Source organism: Lissotriton helveticus, chromosome 8 (genome assembly GCF_964261635.1).
Source record: "Lissotriton helveticus chromosome 8, aLisHel1.1, whole genome shotgun sequence".
Taxonomy (NCBI): Eukaryota; Metazoa; Chordata; class Amphibia; order Caudata; family Salamandridae; genus Lissotriton; species Lissotriton helveticus.
Window position 1 is genome coordinate 1263592487 of NC_136069.1, and position 25531 is coordinate 1263618017.

The following is a 25531-nucleotide window of genomic DNA, read 5'->3' on the forward strand; positions in this document are numbered from 1 at the left end:
GTGGAGCAGCATGAACGTGGGCATACATGGTTGGCCCTTATATACGGTCTGCACCGTCACTTTGGGGGCTTAAAGTCAACATGGAGCCGCACGGTGCCTATTAGCTGCGTGGAGGAGCACTACTGTGACTAACTTCCTTCTTCCATATCCTAACTGGCACCTGGGGAATATTGTAAAGGTGCGAAATCTTTGGTTAGATCATAGTAGTCCTCAGAAGGAGCATTACCAAAGGTAAGTAAGTATTTCTTTATTGTTCCTTCACATTTACTGGTGCAAGATTACATTAATAAAAACCAACCTGAGAGCATGCTATTTAGTTTCCAACTTTTCTGTTGCTTAAATCTTTAACTTTTGTTCCGGTTTGCGCTTCTAAACACTTTTTCTGTGCTGACAAGACGCAGAGTTTAAGATAGTACATTTAATTGAATTGTTTGTTTTTTGAACAGGAAATTCCGCCCTATGAAACAAAAGGTGTGATGCGGGCAAGCTTTTCTTCACGAGAGGCAGACAACCACACAGCCTTTATCAGGATAAAAACAAATGCCACTGACAATACAGAGTTCATAATATTACCAGTTGAAGTGGAAGTCACAACAGGTCTGTAGAAGAATGCAGTATTTGGATTAAAAATATTTGTAGAATTGGTGGGTCCAGTAACTTTGTTTGTTTTTTCATGAAGCTCCTGGAATCTATTCATCAACAGAAATGTTGGATTTCGGTACCTTACGATCTCAAGGTGAGTGCTTCATTTAATGGTTCCATTTTTAAATATCAAAACGCTGTTAATTGCAAGTCTGTCCAGTGTAGTTAGAGTAGCATTGTGCATCAAGACAGTACCTGGATTAAGACTAAACAGTAAGGTTCTCTATGGGCAATAAGTATGACATTTAGCTGAACATTGAAAACATTGATAATTTAAATGATATAAAGTGAAGAGAAACTAAACATATAGCACTATTCTATTTTAACATAACATTAAAAAGCAATCTAGTCAGATACTATTTGCATTGTTGTAACATAAATCCAAACTCTCTTCCTTTATTAACAAGTGTAAAACGCTTCAGAGTCTGTTGCTACATCAACTTTTCATAATTTGCTCTCATAACGGTTTGGAATTATGATGATGTTGTAATTTGTGTTTAAAATTGCACACTGTTTTCGTCTAAAGTAAAATGCATTTACAACTACGATTGGGTTGAGAAGATATTATCCCAAAAAATCGAGGCCTACTAGAAGGGGCTCGTGTATGTTCCAGAACACGTTCATTTTACTCTAATGTTGGCTTCCAGAAGAGTCTGTAAGGCATGCCCAAACACACAATTTAAATTTTAATTTGAACATCTTTGTGGACTCTGCATCAATCTATTTAGTAAAGTGCTTGAGATGAGACCCGTGCAGAAATTTAAAAAAAAAAAAGTATATCTATATTAAATAAAATCACATTGTCTCTGTTTTGGCGTCTAAAAAAATCTTATTTCTGACATGTCTTAGCTCTTAGTGTGTAGTCTTAGCCTCTGTTTTATTGGGTTTAGTAGATATGCTCTTTTCCAGTGTTTGTGGTCAGTACTTGGAGATTTTACCCTTGGGCTTGGTTGGGTGTTATGCTCCCCTGGATCAGATCGTATCTTCTGTCCCTGGAGTTACTTAGACTCTGGGCCCACTTAGCCTAGGGGGCCTAGCAGTATCCTTGTCTTGTTTGCTCATTAAATTCTGTTCCTGAGTGTAGTCAGCTGTGAGGCCCTATCCTTGCTCTTTTCCTGTGCATAAACTGTCACTTTCTTTTTTTTTAGGTGGTAGATGTTTGCACACAAAGTCCAGAAGTGATATTTTTTTCTTATTAATCTTTTAAATCTATATTGAATTTATCAGCACCACAAAATGAGAATCATTCATATGATCGGGCTAGCAGATTATGTGCAATAAACTCGGTTTGTCCTTTTGAGTCTTGGCAATAGAAAGAAACAACTGTTAATATAAGTCTTTGTCCCTCCACGACCAGCTCCTGACCGACTGTGAAGCACTCCTTTAAATGTAATCCACCTAATGCCATCCTCAACCCTTTCCCATCTCTGTTCTCAGGATGGCAAGCATTTGTTGTGCGTTGGACCATTCCCCAATGGTCAGTTAACACACTCTGGCAGAATTCCACCCTTTCCTTTCGGTCATAATTTCTCTATTCTTAAATGTTCCTTTTGTTTTTTCTCCTAAGAACTTGCCCACTGAAAAAAGTGCCTTAGAGTCGTAAGACTGGCAGAGTTGGTTTTGGTGCTGTGTGGTAAGGCGACCAAGCAGTCCATCAGAACTCGCTCATAGCAGCCATACAATCTCATATGAAGTGTAAAACCTGTGCAGTGTGGCTGGGGCGATACCGTTCACATAGCGTAGTGGTCAAGGGTCGTGTGCCCTTTCTGGGATGGGCTAATTGGTGCTAGGCTTTTCGGCTACCTCTTCCAGGGCCACCATGAAATCTGTTCATGCACCATGGGTTTGGATCACCAACAATCCACAGTTAAATTGAAGCCTGCTCAAGGTCATAATGTATCAGATGAACCTGGAACACAAACAGAGGCTTAGCTTCCTCTTCGTCCACCAAAATTGTCTTTGTTCTCAATAATTCAGTGATGAGGAGACACAGAAAGATTAACACAAATCTACATTTCCCCATGTGCAATGCTGGGTAGGCAATAGTTTTAGGTGTAAACTTTCGCTGTGCCAATTTTGGCACAAATATAAATTTTTCCAGTTTGAAGCACACATGCGGATTCTTTTAATGTAAAAGCTAATTGCATACTTTCTTGCAACAATCCCCACATCGCGCTTCACTGAAAAAAAACCCACTACTGGGACTAAATGGGTGTAGTAGCTTCATAAAAATAGAAACGGAAAGAATCTGAATGAGTGATAGTTCTGTGAACCGGGATTCCAGCAGCTCCACTTAAAACTGTTTTTATTTTTTTATTACATTATAAAGGTAGAAATCATAATTACGGAGAGGATAAGCCACTTTACAGCAGTTGCACCTGTATTTTCTTTTTTCTGTTGCTTGAACTGGGAGCTCTGGGTTTTACCCCTGTCCCGCAGGGGTCGGCACTAAGCCCTTTACTATTCAATATTTATTTGGCCCCGCTTTTCACATTAATTGCCAACTGGGGGGTCACTGCAATATCCTATGCAGATGACACCCAGTTGGTTTTTCCCTACTCAGAAGTGTCAGAGGCAGCCTTCGCCAGTTTTAAGGGCTGTCTCGGTTACGTGGCAACCTGGATGAACACGAATAAACTCAGGTTGAATCCGAATAAAACGGAGGTGATCTTTTTCGGTAAGGGTACTCCTCCAGCGGCAGAATTATGGTGGCCAGTGGAGTTGGGGCCTGCTCCGCTACCTAGCCATCTAGCAAAAAATTTAGGGGTTAAATGGGATGATAGTCTTTCCTTTTCTTCCCATATTCAGCAGGTGACGGGGAATCTGCGAAAAATTCTCAAGCTATTGCCAGAGCAGTGTAGGAAAACGGTGATCCATGCCACTATTACATCTAGGCTGGATTATGCGAATGGCCTATACCTGGGGCTCCCGAAATACCTGATTCAGCGCTTGCAAACGGCGCAGAATGTGGCGGCTAGGCTTCTAAGGCATATACCGTTTAAAGACCACGTTACCCCACACCTCTGCTCCTTGCACTGGCTGCCGGTGACCAGTAGAATAAAATTTAAGGCTCTCATGCTGGCGTTTCGAGCTTTGCATGGAAACTGTCCACATTATTTAAGATCTCGGCTGCCCAGATACTCCCAGGCCTGCTCTCTCCGTTCAAGCTGCCGGGTTCTGTTGCTCGAACCTCGAGTGAAAAGGGCTCGACTGGGGGGTCGAACGTTTTCGGCCAACACGGCTCGGCTCTGGAATACTTTGCCTTTGGGCCTCCAGAGCGCCCCCTCGGAATCCAGTTTTAGAAAGCAGTTAAAAACCTTGCTTTTCACACAGGAATAGCTAGATATTCTTCCCCCAGGGTTCTTAGATCTGTTCTGCTCTTACAGCGCCGGGACACCTCCTAGTTGAGGTAGCTGTTCGCGCTATACAAAAGGCTGTATTATTATTATTATTATTATTATTAAAAAAAGACTCAAACATCTTTTTCCAATCCGAACTGGCTAACATGGAAAAAAAAAACACATTTGGCCAATACAACCTGCATTTAAGACTACTTTGGTTTAAAGGTTGTTTTTTCTAAAGACTATATAATATTTGTTTAAAATATTTGTTAAGCGCAACATACACCTGAGCGGTTTCTTGGCGCTGAGATAGCAACAGCCTACGAGGCAGAGTCAATCGCTAAGACAGAAGCTGAAGAGGGGGACAAAGGTTTAAGACAGAAAGGCCTGAGTGAATAAAAATGTTTTCAGTGATTTGCGGAAAATGGAATACTGGGTGAGAGACCTAAGGTGGAAGGGAAGGGAATTCCAGAACATGGGGGCGAGGGTAGAAAATTTGGAGCCGCCCTGTTTTTTTTTCCTGTAGCGAGGGACTGCTAAAAGATGTTGGGCCGAGGAACGAAGGTCTCTGCCAGGGACGTAAGATTTGATGGCTGAAGATATAAAGAGAGGGGCCAGGCCAGTCCTGGCCTGAAACGCCATGCAGCCTTATTTTGAACAAGGCGCGTTCCCGAACGGGGAGCCAGTGGAGGGTCTTCAGGAGGGGAGAGGTATGATGGAATTTGGGGAGACCAAAGGCAAGGCGGGCCGCCTGGTTCTGCACCAGTTGTAGTTTGCGCAGGCTGTACTGTGGGATGCCATTGAACAGGATGTTCCCGTAGTCCAGGCGGGACAGGACCAGTGCGGACATAATTAATATGAGTGCAGAGAAGGAAAAAAAGCGAGAAATAGAGCGGATAGTACGAAGAGTGAGAAAACAGGAAGAAACCACCGAACCTATCTGGGAGTGAATAGTGAGTTTGTCATTTAGCTTGATGCCAAGGGTCTTAACAGAGGGAGCTGGGATGGGGGGAGGACCAAAGGAAGGGGGCCAAAAAAGAGAGTTCCAGGGACTGGAGCAACCACCCGTAACCACAAGTTCCGTCTTATCGGGATTGAGCTTCAGGTGGTTGAAGTTCATCCAGTCCCTGATGAAGGATAGAGTAGATTGGAAGTTAGAAATAGAGTCAGAGGAAGAGGACAGATTAAAGATGAGCTGGAGGTCATCGGCATAGTTATATACCATGACCTCCAGCTGCTGTAGAGCAAAGATGAGGGGAGAGATGTAAAGATTAAACAGTAAAGGAGACAGAGAGGAGCCCTGGGGAACACCGCACTGGACCTGGCAGGGGGTAGCTGAAAACTCCCCAAGATGAACCGCCTGGGTCCGGTCCCTCAGGAAGGAAGAGAGCCAAATGAGGGCTGAGCCTCCTATGCCCGCCGCCCTGACACGGGAGAGTAAGATGGAATGATCCACCGTGTCAAAAGCGGCGGACAAATCAAGGAGGACCAGCGCCTGAGATTGACCTACATCCATACCTTCTCTGAGGGTATCGAGCACTGACACCACCACAGACTCTGTCGAGTGCTTGGGTCGAAACCCAGCCTGGCAAGGGGCCAACATCCCATTCTCCTCGACAAAGGAGCTGAGCGCAGAGGTGACGTGTCGCTCAAGCACCTTACCTAAGAAGGGTAGGAGGGAGATGGGGCGATAGTTGGCCATCACGGAGGGGTCGGCTCCTGGCTTTTTTAAAATGGGAACGATGGAGGCGGATTTTAGTGATGGAGTCACAACCCCTTGGGCCAACGAGTCATTAAGGAAACTAAGAGGAGGCAAAGTACAGACAGAATAAATCTGCCGTAAGATGTGTGCCGGGCAGATGTCTGAGGGGGAACCGGATTTGATTTTGGGGAGGAGAGAGAGGAAAAGTTCCTCAGAAAGAGGGGGAAAGGAATTGAGGGAGGCTGGGGCAGGGGGAGGCTGGGGGTCAACGAAGAGAGGGGGGGGGGAAATGTTAGATTTAATTGTCGCGATTTTTCCTATGAAATAGGAGTTCAACGAGTCACAGAGTTTCTGGGAGGGAGGGTGTTTGAATGAGGTCCTGTCAGAAAAAGCCAGGTCGTGGGTGATAGCGAAAATCTCCTTAGGTTGATTGAATATGTGTATATATATATTTTTTGATAATCCATTTTATTGAAGTTTTTAGCATAACAAACAAATTCATTGGTTGCAGTTCATTAATCAACAGGATAGGCGTGACAGTACAGGTAGGTGATTCCATCAGGGCACAACCCAGCAGTCCAAACGATAGACAGGTATACACAGAATAAATCAGATACAGGCATATCATCAGAGTGGGAGCATGTTGAACCATTTACCCCACACTTTACTGAATAGGTCCAGGCACCCTCTGGCTTCGAATAGGGCTTCCTCTTGGATCTTAATACCTACTCGCGCGCATGCTTATCTTGACAGTAATTGTCTAGCTGCTAGTCTTTTAACCTTTTTAACCTTCACTCTGCACTGGGCACGATCGCGCTGTCACACAGCACGCAGGTGCTTCTTTAAGCCTTGGGACAATTTAGGGGCAATATTTAGGCTTAGTTCTTACCCGCACTGTAATCGTTGACTCACCCGCACTTTGCGGGACCTAGGCCGATTGCTGGGCTAGTTGGTAGTGCTTTGCGGCATTTGGCCGCCATCTTGGGTGGGTGTTCTTTTGGACGGGGCCGATTAACAGGCGACATCTCTGTTGCGGGTCCAGAGGCTTTCCTCGCCGGACTCCCGCGCTTTACGGTGTTAAAAGGGATGGGGGAACAAGCGTGCAGCGGGCGCGCCGGAGGTGCGCCAGAGGTAAGCCCGTTTGCGCCTGTTCGAGCTCCGGACGCTACCAGCGCCAGCCACGCTGCCTCTACTCACCTGGTTTATTCCAGGGACGAGCTATGTCAGCTGGGCCATTGTCCTAGTATGGGCAGTCGACTTGGCTGTAATACCGGCTCATCGGTGGTTCTTTCCTGCGGATTGCTTAATGTCCGCTCCCTCTGTAAACACCATGCCGAGATTGCCCTCCTTATTGACTCTCAGAATCTGGATGTGCTCTTTTTAACTGAGACCTGGATGAGGGCGGACAGTGGTGTCGAACTCGGTTGGGCTTGTCCCCCGGGCTTTATGATCAGACATAATCTGCGGGCAAGCGGGAGAGGAGGTGGAGTTGGGTTCATCTTTAGGGAATCACTCGCCCTCTCTCTGCTCGAGGTCAAAGCGATTCAAGGCTTTGAACTATTGGGTTTTTCTTTAAAGGGTCAGAGTGGAGTATTGGTTGCTGGCCTACTTTGCTACAGGCCTCCTGGTAGTGCCTTGCTTGGCTCCCAGGAACTAATTGATCTTATTTATGACCTGTCCAACTCTCATGCAAGGTTTTTAGTCCTGGGTGACTTCAAACTTTGGCTTAATGGCCCCTCAGACACTGCCTTTAGAGAGTTGTGCCAGGCATGTAGTAATATTCATCTCACACAGCTGGTACTCTCCCAAACACATCGGAAAGGCCACATCTTAGATCTGGTCTTCGCAGAAGACTCGCTGGTCTCGATCAGGTAGATTGTGACGCAATGCTGGATCGACCACGCTCTCATTCACTTCTCTATTCGCCTGCCAGATGGCTCTTTGAGTAGTAGCGGTTCTGGTAACACCAAGTTTAGTAGGCAGTGGTCGAGGCTCTTGAAGAGCCCCAGCCTTCCCTCTCTAATTCCGAGGGGATTTTCTCTGGGAAAGAACGCAGAGGAAAGCTACTCAGCCCTTTGTCAGCAGATTCTGGAGTCCCTGGACAAGGTGGCTCCGTTACGAAAGACGAAGGATAGACCTAAGAGGGCTACTCCCTGGTTCTCTAGTGACCTTCTTCAACAGAAACTATGCTGCAAACAGGCAGAGAGAGCCTGGAGAAAGCACTATCTTGAACTGGACAAACTGGCCTATAAAAAGTCTCTTTTAGACTACAAGGCACAGATTAAGTGGGCTAAAGCTAAGTTTCTGGAGGTCACACTGGCCCAGGCAGTGAACAAATCTCAGACCTTGTTTAAGATTGTCAATAATCTCTCTAATCCTGCCTGTGCCATGAATACCATCCCAGCCTCTCAGGTGCTCTGCGACTCCCTGGCTACCGCCTTTGAAGATAAAATCACAAATATCCTGAACGGCCTCTCGGCTTCGTGTCAGTCTGGTATGTCATCTGTCCCAGGATCCGTTCGGACGGCCGTCCTTGATGGCTCCGAGGAGGAACTGGCACAGTCTCAGCTGACTTGCTTCCCTCCCCCTTACTATGAAGACTTTTGTCTGTTGGCGAACAGTGTGTCTTCTGGGTCCCCTTTGGATCCGTTACCCCATAGGTTCTGGAAGTTATGTCAGGAAGAATTGTTTTTCTCCCTTTACTCCATCTGTTGTCAGTACCTTACTACGGCTATGGTTCCGGACTGCTGGAAGCTGGCAGTGGTTTCACCTTTGCTTAAGAAGGACACGTTGGACCCCCTGTGCCCGGCGAATTATCGACCTATCTCGCTGTTGCCTTTCCCTGTAAAGATTCTGGAGAAATTGGTCACAAGGGCTCTTTCCAGCTTTCTTGAAACCAATGCCTGCCTGGACGTGGCCCAATTGGGCTTCAGGCCGGCCCATGGCACGGAATCTGCGCTGGTGACCGTTCTGGACGATCTGCGTTCGCGGGTCGACATGGGACGAGCAGTGTTTTTAGTGCTGATCGACGCGTCGGCCGCGTTCGACACGCTCAATCATGCCATGTTACTAAGCAGGCTTCGGAATATTGTGGTGACCGGCCTGGCCCTGGACTGGCTGACTTCTTATCTTTGTAATAGGCAGCAAGCGGTGGCTCTGCCGCCTTTTCGGTCTGGTACTAGAAAGGTGGAACAGGGTGTTCCCCAAGGCTCGGCGATTAGCCCTATTCTATTTAATCTGTATCTCTGCCCACTGATTAGATTGATCAAGTCCTTCGGCATATCAGTCATCAATTATGCCGATGACACCCAACTCATCTTCTCTTTTGAGGGTAGTGATGCAGTTTCTAGGGAAACATTTCATCGCTGCATGACTTCCACGGCGGATTGGCTTCGCCAAAATTCTCTTCAGTTTAACGGGTAAAAAACTGAGGTACTGCACTGTTCTCTGGATCGCACGCCTCGCCCCCTGCCTGAGGAGATTTTGCCTACTTCCCTTCTAGGCACAGTGGCCGCAGCAGAGTCTGCTTGTAATTTGGGTGCTACGTTTGGGCCAAGTCTTCTGCTGGACGCTTTCGTTAATAAAACCACTGCGACATGCATGCTGCTGCTTCGCACTCTGCGGAAAGTCCTTCCTTTACTTCCTCCTTTGGCAAGACCTGAAGTAGTGCGCAGTATCATTCTCAGTAGGCTTGACTACTGCAATGCGCTGCTTCTGGGAGCCCCTAACATTCTGATTATGAAGCTGCAGCGTGTTCAGAATATGGCAGCTAAGTTGGCTCTTTCTCGTCCACGCTCCGCTTCCTCTTCCCTCGCACTCTCGGACCTCCACTGGCTGCCGGTTCACCAGCGGATTTGTTTCAAAGTCTCTTGCCTTGTCTTTATAGCCCTTCACGGTTTGGGACCGGTGATGCTGCAAGACCTTTTTTCCTGGTACTCAGCTGCTAGAAATCTTAGATCTTCTTCTGCCTTCCTAGCGAGAGTCCCTAGGATTAAAAGGGTGAGGATGGGTGGCCGCTCTTTCAGCTTCACTGCCGCTAAGCTTTGGAATTCTCTGCCTTTGTCATTACGGAGCAGGCAGGATCTGTCCTCCTTCAAAAAGGGCCTTAAAAGCCACCTCTTTCCAAGGGTAGTGTAATGTCCGCTATATGTAGGTAAAGTTAAGGTCAAAGCGCCAGGATACCCTCTGGGTGACAGTCGCGCTCAACCAGTCCACCCCTCTTCTCCAACCCTTGGCAGAAGGCGCCTTAGCCTGGGACCAGTGCGCAGCTATATCTCTCTAGGCAACCGCCACAGCTGTCCCCAACAAGCGCTTGTCCGCCCTGGAGCCATCCAACCCATCAAACCCCCCCAACAGCAGACGCAGCGGATCATGGGGAACCTCCCATCCCAGGGCCTGCGTGAGCTTCTGCTCCACCCCCTCCCAAAACGGTGTCAAAGCTGGACAGCACCATACCATGTGATAAAAATCGGCAGGGGCAGAGGCACAGCGGGCACACGCTGGGGATGGTCTCAACCGGGCCTGGAATAAACGTGTCGGGGTGAGGTAAGCCGCGTGGAGGTAGTAAAGTTGGACTAGGCGCAACTTGGAGGATGTGGGCAGGGTTTTGGGCGCCATAAGGGCATCCCTCCAATCCGCCTCCTCCAGGGGGCCCACCAAACCTCCCAGCGAGCCCTGAGCCGATCCAGGGAAGCGGGACCATTGTTCACCAAGGACCGATAGATATGGGACCCCCCCCACCCCCAATTTCCCATCATCACCTGAGCCTCCAGCGGGCTTAACTCTGGGAGGGAGACAGGCGGTGATACATGGGCATGAAGGGCGTGTCTGAGTTGTAGGTATTTATAGTGTTGAGTATGTGGGAGGTCGTGGCGCTGCTGTAGGTCCGCAAAGGAGTGAATGTGGTCTCCCACCCAGACATCCCTGAGCACTGAAACTCCAATGAGGTCCCAGCGTCGGAACCCCTGTAGGGACGAGACCTCCTGCATCAAGGACCCGTGCCAAAGCGGCGTCTGCCGAGTGAGCTTTCGATCCCACCGCACGTGGCGGAGAGCCGTACACCAGGCCAGAAACACCGTCCTGGTGAGCAAGGGCAGGGCCTGTGGTACCGGGCTACCATATAGAAACGCCTGGATTCATGGGAAGTCCGACGTGCTAAGTTCTACGCGGTATTCAGGGTCGGACCAGCCGCCCGCATACCAATCGTGGATGACAATAAGTTTCGTGGCAAGGTAATAAAGGTGGAGATTGGTGACCCCCATGCTGCCATCAAAGGGGGAATACGACAGTGCGCCAAAGATAGACATGGTCTCGCCCCCCCGCACCCAGAGGAACCGGGTGAGGACCCCGTCCAGCTCACGGAACCAACTACCCGGGAGGTGGATCGTAGTGTTTTGTAACACATAAAGAAAACGGGGGAGAATCATCATTTTGAAGAGGGCAATCTTGCCCAGGGGGTTAAGGGGGAAGGGTCTGCCACCTTTTGATATCCGCCTTAATCCGGACGACCAGGGGCGTGACGTTTAAAGCCCATTCGAGGTCTGGCAGAAGGTTTATTCAGACGCCCAGGTATTTAACCGAGTTGCTTCGAAGGGGGATGTCCGACTGCCAGTCGAAGCAGTCCCTGGAGACATGCAGGGGGACCAAAGTTGACTTCGCCGGACTAAGACGGAGTCCGGAGACCCGCTCAAAAGCGACTATGGCCGCTAGGCAGCGGGGGCCCGAGCTATCCGGGTCGGCCAGGTAAAGCAGAACGTCGTCTGCATATAGGGCTATCTTATCCACCTGGCTCGAATCCCATGCCCAGCCTCGAATAAGTGGATCTTGCCGGATAAGGGCAGCCAGGGGCTCCAATGCCAGTTCAAATAAGAGTGGCGAGAGCGGACACCCCTGACGCGTACCCCGTCGGATCGGGAATGCATCCGAGAGCTCCCCATTAATGAGTACTCGAGCTCTGAGATTGGTGTATAAGACTCTGACCAGATGGCGGAACGAGGGGACCGAAACCCATCTTGTCCAGCACATCCTGCAGGTACTCCCAATTCACCGTATCGAATGCTTTCTCAAAGTCTAAGAGGAGTAGGGCCAAATACGGGGTTAGTCACTCCCGGTGGGCCAGAGCCAGGTGAAGCCGACGAATGCAGTGACGAGTACCTCTGGCCGGCATGAACCTGCATTGGTTGGGGTAGACAAGGTCCTGCAGGATGGGGCGAAGCCTCTGGGCCAGGACCATGGCGAAGATCTTGATCACTGTATTGATCAGTGAGATCGGGCGGTATTCCGCACAGCTCAAGGAGGGTGACTGCGTCTTCGGAATAACCACGATCGTGGTGACATCCGACTCGGGCGGGAATGACCCTGTCTCCGTCACATGGCGGAAGAGATCCACCAGATGGGGGCCAGGATATCGCGAAAGGCCGCATAGTACTCCTGAGGGTACCCATCGGGACCTGGCGTTTTAACGGGGTGTAAGAGCGAGATGGCGTCCTGGACTTCCTCCAGGGTGAAGGGTCGGTCCAAGGCTTCCACAGTCTCCGGAGGGAGACACGGCAGCTGGGTTCCAGTCCCCTCCAGCAAGTCGACCAGCGAGGCCTCCGGGGAGCGAGGGGCATAGAGGGGCGCGTAGTAAGCAGCAAAGGTTTGCGCGATGGCTGAGGACGCCACGTTGAGGGTCCCGGTGCTTGAACGGATCTCAGGAATGATTCGGTTGACTTTGGGATAAGACACAAGATTGTGGAGGAGTTTGCCATTCTTATCACCCCACCCATAAATACGGGCAACCGAGGAGCACCTTAGCTTCTTAGCTAATTCCAATGAGATCCGGCGGATATGTGTATATTTTATAAATAGTTCACCTGGATCCCACATAGGGGTGGGGCAGTTCCATGCTGATGACTTAAATAAAGTCTCTCCATAGGAAGAATTAGTGTTACGGGTAAGTACACTTTCTTTCCCTAAATCCCCATAGCCTTCCTGTAAGACGATATTCTAGTCTAGACTTCCTTTGTGTCTAGATTCCAATACCTATCATCTTCTCTAGTATAGTGCAGTGCTGCTAAATTACGTTACAACATTCATGTTGCTTCCTCAATACAGTGACAGTATTTCAGCATCAAGAATCAATTTCCTTTCCACTGGCATCACCACATGGTATACACCTGCTGCCGCCTGTGATTTCCCCTTAGTGACCATTCTTCTTCCACATTTAGGTTAGACAGTGCGGTAACCATGTTCAGGGATATTCATGTTCATGAAGACCTTTATTCTGGCTATATTCAAGAAGTTGCTCTCCTATTTCTGACGTATACTTTTACCTGCAAATTACTTACCTCAAGATTCTGTACATATGCCATACTTTCTCTTGCTGTGATGTCTTCACTCCTATAGGTGGCTCCATTGACCTTGATCTGGACTGTTTTCTGCCTCAGACAAGAAGAGCCACATACTGCCACCACCTCTGCACTTAGGCACAGATGGGAAACGGCCATTACAACGAAGCCGTTTCCACGAAATCGTTAACCACGCATGCAGTACAACGCATGCGTGGTTACCACGAAAGCCTTTACCACGCATACCTTTACTACGAGGTTTGTAGTAAAGGTATATGTGGTAAAGTAAAAAAGTAAAAAAAAGGGGGGCTTGGGGGGGTCTCCCCCCCCAAAAAAAAACTCACCTGAAGTCACGTCGTTTAAGAGAAATCGGAAAAAACCTTCCGTTTTCTCTTAACGACATATGACGTCACCACGCCACCAATCGAGGAAAATGTTATGAGTGGTAAACGAATTCCGTTGTAACGCATGCGTGGTAAAGGCATGCGTTGCAACGGAATTCGTTGTAACGTCATACATTCGGCACAGATCATGAGCTATGCTCTTACTGTTTTGGCACTTACCAATTTCATCCAAATTTAAAAATAAATATTTTCTGGCCGTCTTGCAGCAATTTCTCCACTCAAGGTTACAGGCTGCAACTGTGTTGCAGACAGATGTTGGTTATGGACCCACATAATGGGCCTGTGGTGTCTCCGGCCCAAGCAAGTATTCAGGTCCTGCAACCAAACCTCCTTGGTGCATCTGAAGGAGATCAGGAAAATGGGAGGCCAAACACTCTGTGCATGCATCTGAAGGAGATCAGGGAAATGGGCGGCCAAACACTCCGTGCCCGATCCCATTCTTGTTACCCATTTCTAGTAAGTTAAAGGTCAAAGAAGATGCACAAAAGGAACATGAAATCATACTCCCGATTTTAGCCAGGGGGTTTAAACAGTTGGCAATTACATACTATGTAATTTTATCAACGATCTTGTTTGATTTTTATAATTTTTAGTGTACATTGTGCTGCTGTACTTTTGTGATTAACTCTTTTAATCTAATACAGTGTATTTGATAGACTGGTTAATATGTCCGATTGTTTTAAAAATGCGCAGAATATCAGAATGAGGAGTAAAAATGCCGAAAAATTCGAACTTTTCTTGAATTACCCAAGGAGTGTAAAAAAGAAACATCCTGCCATAAAGATCTCCTTTCACCTTGCAGCTAGAAAAACAGAGCAGAAGTAAGAAAAGCCACGTTTTCAACTTTCCTTCATTTGGAAATAATAGAATTCGAGTGATTGCCTATTACATCAAATAGCAGTTTTAGCAACATGCATATCTGCTTCTTTCAGTTGCCCTAGTGCTATAATCACATTTGTAGAATACTGCTTTTGTGCAGGTTACATGGTTGTCAGATGATTTCTTGAGTTTTCTGTATTGTTGTGCTTTTGGGTTGTCTGTTTTAGTCCTTCTTTTCTTTAATGTGGAGCAACCCTCTTGCTCCTTCCACCACGTTGTAGGCCACCCTTCTCATCTCACAGGCTCAAAAGTATGGCAAAATTATGTTCATCTTCCCTCACCCCATATTTTTGTACTAATTCATACAGCATGTTCTCCCATCGTGACGTTCTGCATGTCATCTATTATTACAAAACAAGACCTCTTAATAGTGTATATTTTCACTTGACTGAAACATTTCATAGATCCCTAGCTTGCCTTTTCTGTTTTATCAAGATCCACTCCACTATTTGGCTCTGATGTGAAGGCTAAGAATGGATACTTCATTTTTGCTGTCAGTTCAGTTCAAATAACTTTATTTGATTCAATCACATCATAAAAGTTTACATACATTAAGTAATAGAATAAAAAATGCTTATGAAAATTTTGGCAAAGGGAAAAGAAGCTCCTACCATTCTGCAATACATTTATACAAAGTATTAAATACCCCATAAATCTCTAAAAACGTAAATTCATTTTAGGATTCATAGGTTTCCAGATTTAAAAAAGCAATTCTGATGAAGTTAGCACAGCACTGCAAATAACAGCAGTACCCTCCTGGTAAGAGCAGGGACTAATTTCCTTTAAAACGGGCTTGATAAAACGTGCCCTTGGGTCTTTATAAAGTGTGCAAAACAACATAAAGTGCATTGTACCCTGATGGGCTAAATTACTGCAGGGACATGGGGTTAGGCTCTCACACCAACCCGCCTGTTTAGAAAAAGCCACAAGAAAGTGCAATGTGCAAAGACGAAGTCTAGTCATAAGGAAACGCGAGTGAACATGCATGGTAAAAGACAAGTAAAATTGCTGTTTGTTCTGAGACTCACAATCTGGTGTCCCATTATCCTGATTAGACATAAATAGTTCCGTTCGGAATGCTTTTTTAAAATAACCTGTTTCATGTTTGATTGGACACCATCGGGATTATCATAATAATTTTCCAAGCCTATTTTGTAAAACGTATCCTTAACATAACGAAGCCAGGGGAGTGACCTTGCGTTAAGATTCATACAGTCTCTTGGGTTACTCTTTGAAAAAAATAGGTCCTCCGAAGTCCAGATTTTACCCCATAAAATCAATGGGGCAATATTTATCTTATCTTTCACAAAATCCAAACCTACTTCAGAGTGGCAAAAACGTGTTGGAGAACTGCGGGGAATCATCAGTAGTCTTTTTCAAAATGTATTCTAAAAAATCGGAATCTGGGTACTTGTGTGGTAACCCCATGCTCCTGCACCATCCATTAGTGGTACTCGTTCAGTCTTTCAGATAGTTTCTTTTTTACTTGTGCGTATACATTTGATGGCGCTTTGTTACATACGACTTCCTGGCCAGCCTGTAATATTGATAAAATTGACCTTGCTGTTGAAACTGCTTTTGCAGTAGTTAATACATTTCAATCACAAGAGGTTGTTTCATAGTACTTAAATGATTATGTGCTACAAGTTTTCCCTGATCGAAAAGACATTCCGACAATGAGTACAACATCATTTTCCGAAATTTTAAGTTTGTAAAATCAAGTAAAGCAATCCAACTCTTAATTATTAACACTCTATTTTGAGGGTACTAAAGAGAATACTTTGCCAACTGTTCGGTATTTTGAAACTGTTAACTTGCATTTCTAGTTAAATATCATATAGGGCTTGAAGTTGAAAGCCATTTTAAGATTGCAATCCCTGTGAGTTCCAAAATCGGAGGGTTTGTGACTGAAAATTGCATTTGTTTCTATTTATTAGCGCCATTATGCGATCCATTCTGAATTGCAGCTGGAGGGGTGTGAAATGGATGTCTCATCATTATTACAAACCTTAATGAGACATGTATCAATAGTTTGCAACTGTGGAGGCAAACAGTTGATCAATTATCTACACTTCTGAGGAGTTGATATATTGGGCTCTTATTGACTATTTGCAGAAGTGAATTGCTTAAACTTATTTGGCAAATGGAAATATTTGTGTGCTTTCAGTGAACATACTATTTTTTTTAATTTGTAGATGTGCCAAAAGTTTTAAATCTTCATTTGCTCAATTCGGGAACAAAGGATGTCCCAATAACAGTAAGTTGTGAATATATTTCAACTGTACCGTAAAGTAAAATTATGGTTGTGTTTATGAAAGCTATTTCAGCAGAATGTTAGTCCGGTTTCTGTTTTTTTTATGGGTCATGACTGGAGAATAGGAAACAGACTTCAAACCTTTCTGTCTGGTTGCAATTATTTTCCTACTTATCCGTAGATTTCCCCATCTCCTTTGGCCTGGTACTTACCTCATTAGGATTCTATACACAACTGAAGGTGCATTACCCATACTAGAGTGAACAGCATCACTTAAGTGTTTGTATAGTGCAGCATTTACCAGTATACTGGTCTTTGCACCTTACAACTGACCCATGTGAGTGTCTGTAACGTGTGTATTTTCTATGTCATGTTCTTTGGAGAAATGGTGGTGGAGCAGATGTGAAAGGCCTATGGTTTTCCTCCTAACCTAAGTAAATGTGAACCATGCAATCCTTTCCTCTTTCCAGTACAACCTGACCCTATGTTCATATCTCTACATATTTCCCTACCAACCTCTCTGTGGTTTTGTCCTACATTTCCATAATCTTCTTTTGTATGTACAAAAGTAAGTTCAGGTCTGCCTCTTTATGCCCGAATTTCTTCTTTCATGTTTGAAAATGACACATGCATGAGAACTCCCAGTGCCTTATTAAGTAGGAAAGAGAGAGAGAAGTAAGTAGGGTAAAAAATAATTGCTAGGTTTTTAAGGGAAGGAGGTATATGTTGGTTCAGGAGTAGAGGTGTAGCCCCTGTAGTACAAAGCCCGTTGTACATAGTGCGATAGGTTGTTTCCTCATAGGAGGATTCCGCAAGAGAGAAATTACAGTCTTGGATTAGGAGTAGGTGTCAATGTTCCCACTTTTAGTAACAGATATGTTCTGAAGGAGCTGCTGAAGTCTGTAAATGCAGCTAGGAGTTGTGAAATCAGTGAGACATTCTGCTATGCCTAGTGCCGGATGTTAAAATATCTTTGGCAACGATGGTGGACTAGGCAGAGATATTGAGGTGGAAGAATAGCTGAAGCACTGTGTGACAGAGTAGCACAATAGTGAAGAATGTCTAAATTGCAGTGTTTATTTAGAAGAGTAGCCTTTTAGTTACCAAAGCTAGCACACTAAAATTGTGTGGAGGATAAAAAATTATTGAATAAGACCGAAAACTCTGTATATGTTGTAAAAATGGTAGTCATTTTGGGTAATTCTGACTATTGAATGAAATGGCATATATTGTAACAGCTACGCCATTTCACAACAGTACATTTGTTTCCCCTTTTTACAACTTGTAGCTAGTATATGAAGCCCAGTAAATATTTGTAACAGATGTGCTTCTTAAGGTACATACAATTGGTGAATTGAGAAGTATTTTGGGGAATTTACACAAAGGTTACATTTCTCAATATGACCATTTGAAACATATTTGGATTACATTTTATTATCTTATGCAATATTAATCATGCAGATGTGTACATAGTTTTAAATAAATTCACTGAATGGGGCAGCAATGTTTTAATTGTAGAAGTCTTTAAATGTATTTGGTTATCTAGATGTGGGAAGACACCAAGATTAATATGAACATTACTTTTTAGTTCTGAAGTAGATGAGTATATAAGATAATTGGATACTTAACAGAGAATATAGCAATAACTATTTAAAGCTAGACAAATGTCAGTGTGCTCTTTCAAGAACTTAACTAGGGAAAGGCAGTCCGAAGTTGCAGAAACATAACTATTCTAGTGTTCTTTACAGTGTTCTTCGTTTGAGTGTCATTTGAGCTTACATTTATGTGAGAAGAGGCCCATAAATGTTTTTTGTTTTTTTAAAACTTTATTTATCAACTTGCAGCATACAATTACAGAGTTCCAGAAATGGAACCACACTATCTCACAATGTCTATACAATATGCAAGCAGTTTTCAAGATAAAAGAATCACCCTCACCCAACCGCCCCGCCCCCCAACTCCAGTCCGCAATTGATGTTCGTTAAACATGTTTGCAGTTTTACACATTACAAGTGTGGCAAAAATCCTGAACAGCAACCAAAGCGTTAAGTTTTTTTGACGTTTATAGTTATTCATTATGCTTGATAGAAGTCCGGTACCTCAATCAGGTACAGGGGCACCCAGAAATCTTTAGGCCGCGAGGCCTCAGGGAATTCTTCTGCATAAATCTCCATCTGCTCTTTATAGTACACTAAATCACTGACCCATTTCTGAATAGTTGGCTGACTCTAGCGCCCCAACATTGTGCCACTGCTTGCTTGGCAAACAGGGTTGATATTGCTACATTAAGTCTATTACATGGCTTAAGATGCTTCACCATACCCAGCAAACCTACTTCGATAGTGCAGGCGACTCTCTCCAGAACAACCCCCGTGAGCACCACTACAACGCGCCTCCAGAACGCATATATTTTAGCACAACCCCATGCAAGATGCATAAAGTCTACATCATCTTGACCACAGCATACACCTCTAGCACTGTCCCTCAAGCTGAATTTCTGCAATCGACTCGGTGTATAATATAGCTCATTGCGACGCCAACTTACTACTTCTGCTCCTCAGGTCTCCCAAAACTCTAGCCTGCGCGCCTATACATTCCCCTCGAATTGTCACTTTAAACGCCTCCCAGAGTGTCTCCTCGCTGTCTACTGTTCCCTCATTTTCTATAAAAAAAAGTTTCTACTTGCGCCTCCAATTACGCTCTTGAACACAGGATCAGCTAAAGAGAACTGCTGTAGTCTCCATTTAAATGGGGGCTTTGCATATTCAGGGATTAACAGCTCCAGGAGTACAGGGGAGTGATCAGAAAGTGTCAATGCCAGATGACTAACATTGACTACCCAGGGTCATTCTCCCTCAGACATAAACCAATAATCCAGCCTGGACCATAATCCATGCACTGAAGAAATTAAGGTACTCTCACTTGATTCAGGGTTGTGAAGTCTCCATATATCTTTAACCGCTTGCGCGCTACCGCGATTTACCGCTGTGCGCTGGATTTAAAAAAAATGGCTTGTTTATGACAAAGCCAGCTCGTCATCCGCGCAGCGCAGGTAACGCCCATGACGAGCTGGCTTTGTCATTAGCGCGGAAGTGGTTAATACCCCCAGTGCCCATCAATCCTATCAGAATATCAGATGCCTGCTTTCCACGTGCCCCAGTTCAGTCCGAACGATCCAATTTCGCGTCCTGACTCATATTAAAATCACCACCCCAGAATATCTCCTTAGGAGGGTACATGGAAAAACGTCGCCAAACATCATTAAAAAAGGTGGGATCGTCGACATTAGGGCCATATATATTTACCAGCAGCACCATCACACCACCCAATTTACCCAAAAGCAATGCCACCCTGCCATTCTCACCTATCTCGGAACAAATAATTGCTAACTGCACACCTTTCTTTGAGGATCATCACCCCTCTGATATAGGAGGAGTAAGAGGAAGCCACCCTCACCCCAGGCCATGAGCACCTACATTTCGTTAGCTGGGTTTCTTGTAGGAACACCACTTATACATCAAGCCTGCCCAAATACGCCAAAAGAGGATAGCATACTTTCTTGGGACAATTATGCCCGCAAACATTCCATGTTAGAAACTTTATATTGCTACCCAAACCTGCCACCTACCCATGTCATAATATATGTTGCCCACCATATTGCTCATGTCAACTGTATTGCTTCATAGGTAATGCCCTTACAAAAGTTCAACCCCCTGCATCCCCCCTCCCCCAACATCCCCCCACCCACTTCAGCACCTCCAATTTGCTAAAGCCAGCCCCTATTGAAAGGAACAGTCCCCCCCCCCCCCCCAAACAAAATGCCATAAAGAACATAGGGGAGCGCCAGCGCACTACTCTCCTCCCATGAGAGCAGGAGGTGGCCGATCTGTCCTATATCAAATGCTGTATTGTCCAAATCATAGTGCTAGAACTCTGGAGCAACAAGGCAAATATCCGCTCGGACTGCACCCAATCAGCCGAGAACAAAACAAAACAAAAAGGGCAAAACAGTATACTTCTGCCCCCCCCACACATCAGCACAGATCCTTACAAACAGTGTGCATAAACATTACTGCTCTTCATCATCTGGGTCATTGGAGGATTCACGCTGCTGCCTTTTTAGCGTTTTATCATGTTCTAGCGCAGCCTTTGGATTGGTGAAAATCTTGAATGCCCCTTCTTGGCCAATTCTGAGATGAGCGGGATATAGCATGGCATATGGGATGCCCTCAGACTGTAATAGTTTCTTGACAGTTGCAAATTCTCTCCTCGCCGCCTGCACAGCCACTGTAAAGTCCGGATAGAAGGCCAGTGTATTCCCCTGGAAATTTATGGTGCCCTTCTCCCTCGCCATCCACAAGATAGCATCATGGTCTCTATGATTTAAGAGTCTGGCAATAATGGGGCGCAGCATCGCGCCAGGGACTGGACGCGCCGCCAACAATTAGTTTAGGGGGCACATTTTCTGATCCAAAAATATCTCTGATCATTGTCTCAACACACTCTTCCATTTTGCCTGTATTTGTAGACTCTGGTAAGCCAGGTATTCTGAGGTTGTTCGTCTAGATCTAGCCTCTAAATATTAATTTTTCACCTGTATGAGCGCCAAAACGTTTTCCATATTTAGGGCTTTACAGGAAACTTCAGTCAGTCCGTCCTCCGTGTTGGATACCCTCTGTTCACCCTCCCCAATTCTGGTATTTTGTTTTTCTAGCTTTGCAGACATATGATCCATTCACTGATTTAACACATCGATCTTTCAATCTATAGATTAAAAACTGAGCTGTATTGCTAGAAGCATTATTTCAAGTGAGGGGGGTACTCCCCCTGTGCATCTGCCTCAGAGTCTTACGCTGCCTTAGACTGTGACCTGCTAGGTTTCCATACCTCAAATGTGAGGTGAGGTTGAGACTTGTCTGTTTTCCCCTTGCTTATATGCCAAAAATGTGGGGGCCACAATCTGATATTGCTTGCCTCTGCGCAGTAAACGCTATATTTATAACCCACCGCGCAAGCAGCATTCTTGGTATTTATGACGCCTCTCTTATCACATTGGTCTGTTTATTAGCATTTACACCTAGACTGTCCCGCATACCTTCCAAACGTTAAGGGTGTTGTCTGTTGCCGTGTTTGTAATCTGTGCCCTCTTTATATTGCTGCCGATTACAGCCAAGAGGGACATACTCCCTGCCCAGGTTTACTTTATACACATGCCACTTTTTTGTGGTGCATATCGTTTACCATATGAGACTTGACTTCACATGTACGCTCTATTGTCCCTTGCTGCAAGCGAGATTACTGTTCAGTTGTTCTTTTATTTATATGTTAGACCAGAGACAAGGCTCCACACATCCACAGCGCTTGTTCAACACTCTCCACAATGCAGCACTCCAGCGGCCTAAGGAGAATCCTAATGCACATTCTCTCCACTGGCTGCGGACCGGTCCCAGTCCGATGCACTGCCTGCCCCGCCGTCCACCCCCTCGGGCGGTCCGTAGGCTGCAACCCGCGCCTGGGCCCACACCCCCTTCCCTAGCCACCGACCCAGACCAAGCCGCAATCCCACTCACCGCACTTGTTCCTGGTAGCGCTGCTCACTCTTCAGACTCAGCAGGGACCACACCGGATCAGCAACAGGTCAGCGCGCTGTCCTTGCTTGCCTCTCTCTCCACCGCGATTCCCTTAGTTGCACACAGCCGTGCGGCTGGGCTTCCCTGAGTTCCGCGCTGCTTACTGCGCGGCAATGTGGATCAGTGGACCCCGTCTCTCGCCAAGTCTCTCCGTTCTTGCCAGCAACTGTGTCCACCTGCATACTGCACTCCCTGCGAGCAGCCCATCAACAGTTTATGATCTCTACATCCCGGTCAGAGACAGCTGCTATTTTGTTCGCGGGAGCAGGTTCCTTCACTCCCAATTCGCCACTCTGTCTGTCGTCAGCCTTTATAAAATGTCGAAATGTCGCAGATGTGCTCTAGGCTGCTTAATGTCGCACCTAGTTCCCTTTTTCAGACTCTATGCAGCATATTTCAAGTGGATATTGGACGGATTATTGATCAGCCTGGCAGAGCTGCACTACAGCGCAGCCATCTTGCTGTGTGCCCTCTAGCATCCCCCCCCCCCCCAGAGGCCCATAAAAGGTAACATAGGTAAAAATTTATTGTGCAACACTGAATTGTGAAAATCTTCAGCAGGACGTTAACCTAATCATATTTGCTTAATTGTATCTCATAGATTTGTGCAGAAGATAGAAAAGAGTCTTAAAAGCAATTCTAACAGTATGTGTAGCATGCTTCATGTTGAGTTAATGAAATATCTTGGTAATATTCCTAAAATGTATGTAAGTAAATTTGATACAAGTACAGATATTTCTTACTTTTTGGTTATCCAACTACACTGCAACCAGGTTCATTGTACAGATAACTTAAAAAAAGTACTCTTACGCACTGGTAGGTGACACCATGCGGCTCCACACCAATGTCTTTCTGATCTGAAAGCGACGAGTGAAGCTGCATACAAGTGTCACCCTTGTACATTGGTGTCAGTTCCTTTTTTTCAACACCTGATCAGAGCTTCTTGTTTAAAGACATACATTTTATCAAGATTTACAAGTGTGCAAGGGAAAATGTCACCCCCTAAGGGTTTAAACCATGTATGGACTGACGCAAACAGATGTCTGTGACTCACCCTCATAATATGTTTGTGTCTGGAGTCAAAGCACGACTCCAAGGCCTGCACCGACTACACCCAAATGAACCAGAGGGCCATACAAGACTGCGGAGCTAAACTTTATGCCTCCAAACACAAGAAGACTCAACCATGTGACCGGTAGAAATGAAAAAGAATAACCCTTTTCTGCTCCCAAAGTTGTTCCTGCGACATCATTGTTGCGGTCAAAGTCTTCGGGTAAGCCAGGAAGAAGCACAAGAAGCTGAAGCCAGAATCAATCAGCCCCTTCTGCCCACTCTCCAGAGAGTGTACAAGAGCATCGCTCCCGATATCCATTAAAGTTGATTCAAACATCGCAGCAAGTAGAGGCCTTCAGAGAGTCTATTCCGCACATTTCTGGCTCCTTATTGTCTCCCTGTGGCACGCCTTCACGCCCCAAGGGTCCTCAGGGGCCTCCATTCTGACTTCTGCCTGAGGGTCTGTCCTTGGTGTCGTCTGTTTCCCTTGAACCTTTGTCGGCTCTCATGCCAACTTTGGCCTTTATAACATCCCCTGCTTTGGTTCCCTTCGCAACGAAGACGTAGTAGCTGGAGGATTATATAAAACCCATTGTGCTATCAGATTCTGAGCAGAATATACCACAATTTCGACTGAGATCGCTTGGGGCTCCAAATGGCGCACAGCCACTGAGAATCCTTTATATTCCATTTCTTTGGCCTTACCACAAAGTAGGGTCCAAACTTTTACTCAATCGTTTTGGCACTGACTCTAAAGAATGACAGTTTTGATCAAGGGATGAGTTTGTTCCCCAATATGATTTGTAAAATGGATATGAAAATCTTCAAGTTGCCAGTGGTGTGGATACGTCTTCAGATACTGGCTTTGCTTCTTTTTCTGTTCCTGCAATGGGGGAAAGCGCCTCCGTCGCATGTGTAATGTGAATTCCGTCAAAAGTTGTAGCCTTGTTGCTCTCCTCTGTGGTGGTGAAGACTAATGTGTTAACTGAACACTTCAACCAGGTCAGGCCCTTACAGAGCCCATGTTAACATTTAATGAAGCCCATGCAAATATCCATTTGTTCACGTGATTGAAAACATGTTCAGTTACGCCTGTTAATAGGTAGACAGCTCGTTGCCATTGTCTGGCACCAGACGATTCGACTCTTCTTACTCAATATCTGACGCCAGAGAGCTTAGTTGTACAGGCGTTCATAAGCCAAGTGATTCCCACTCTGCTTGATTGTCCTAAGGTAAATGAGCACCAGCTGCCTACTGAGGCGCACCTCTCATAACAGTGGGATACAGTGGCATGAGATTTATCAGCTGTTGGGGACAAACTTTGGGTGACTGTTGCCCAAGCTAATGACAGTTGCAATGCTGCAAAATTAGTCATACGTCTGGCTTGGACACAACCAACTGCTTAGCTCACACGAATGGCCACTAGTGTGGCCATTCATCGCCTCATCTTGATGAGGTCTATGGCTTCTCCAGGATTGTCCATACATGCCATTGACCACTCTCGTCTCTTTGGCAAAAAACTGGGTTTGGCCCTGGAACAGTTGGAGGTCATTCCTTCTGCCTTTGTGCTCCCACAAGACCATTCTACCACAGGGCTCGAAAATTACACTCGACCGATCGCATTTGCGAGCTAAATTTAATGAGGGCTAGCTGTTTTTAGGTCCTACTCGCCCTTTCTGGCGAGTAGGAAGACAAACTAACGTTTGTCATCTGTCTCTGAAAACGGAGCAAATGTGACAAGATAACAAGATTTTATTGCTCACCATGTAAATTAGCACAAAAGATGCCTTTAAATCTTGTTACCTTGTCACATTTGCTCCGCTTTCAGAGACGGAGGTCAAGTTGGTTGCAGGTAGGTAGAGGAGATTTTTCAAGGTGCTAGACCTGCAGGACTAGTACAATTTCTTGGATTTTTCGAGTGCTGCACCAGCATTTTCACCCTTTCTGTGGCTCCTGTTGTGATTTTCCATTTTTTCAACACTAGACGCCTCCACCAGCCCACATGGCCTTTCAACCCTTGTCTGGTGAGGCTGCAGTTCTCAGAGGCACCACCCAGGACAACCGGAACGGTGTGCTCCGAAGGTTCCCGCCTCATCAGCAGCCACAAAACCACTCTACTGCGTCACTGCCAGCAACTGCCAACCTGCAGGCCATCACTTCAGACAAGTGGGTCCTCCAAATTGTCCATCAGGACTAAACCCCCACATTTCTTTCGACCCTGCTACACCTTCCTTGCCCTTCTGGGTGGACGACGGAGGACCATCTATTCATCTTTTTTTTTTATATATTTTTTTTTAT

General features: G+C 45.8%; 1 protein-coding gene across 1 annotated transcript in view; it reads left to right on the plus strand.

Moving 5' to 3' along the window:
- The window catches only part of TMEM131 (transmembrane protein 131), a 1081228-nt gene that overhangs the window by 370960 nt on the left and 684737 nt on the right, over positions 1-25531 (plus strand). Inside the window, exons 9-11 of the mRNA XM_078658243.1 lie at positions 447-597; positions 680-736; positions 16492-16553. Of these exons, the coding sequence (XP_078514369.1) occupies positions 447-597; positions 680-736; positions 16492-16553 (270 nt within the window). The remainder of the gene's footprint in view (positions 1-446; positions 598-679; positions 737-16491; positions 16554-25531) is intronic.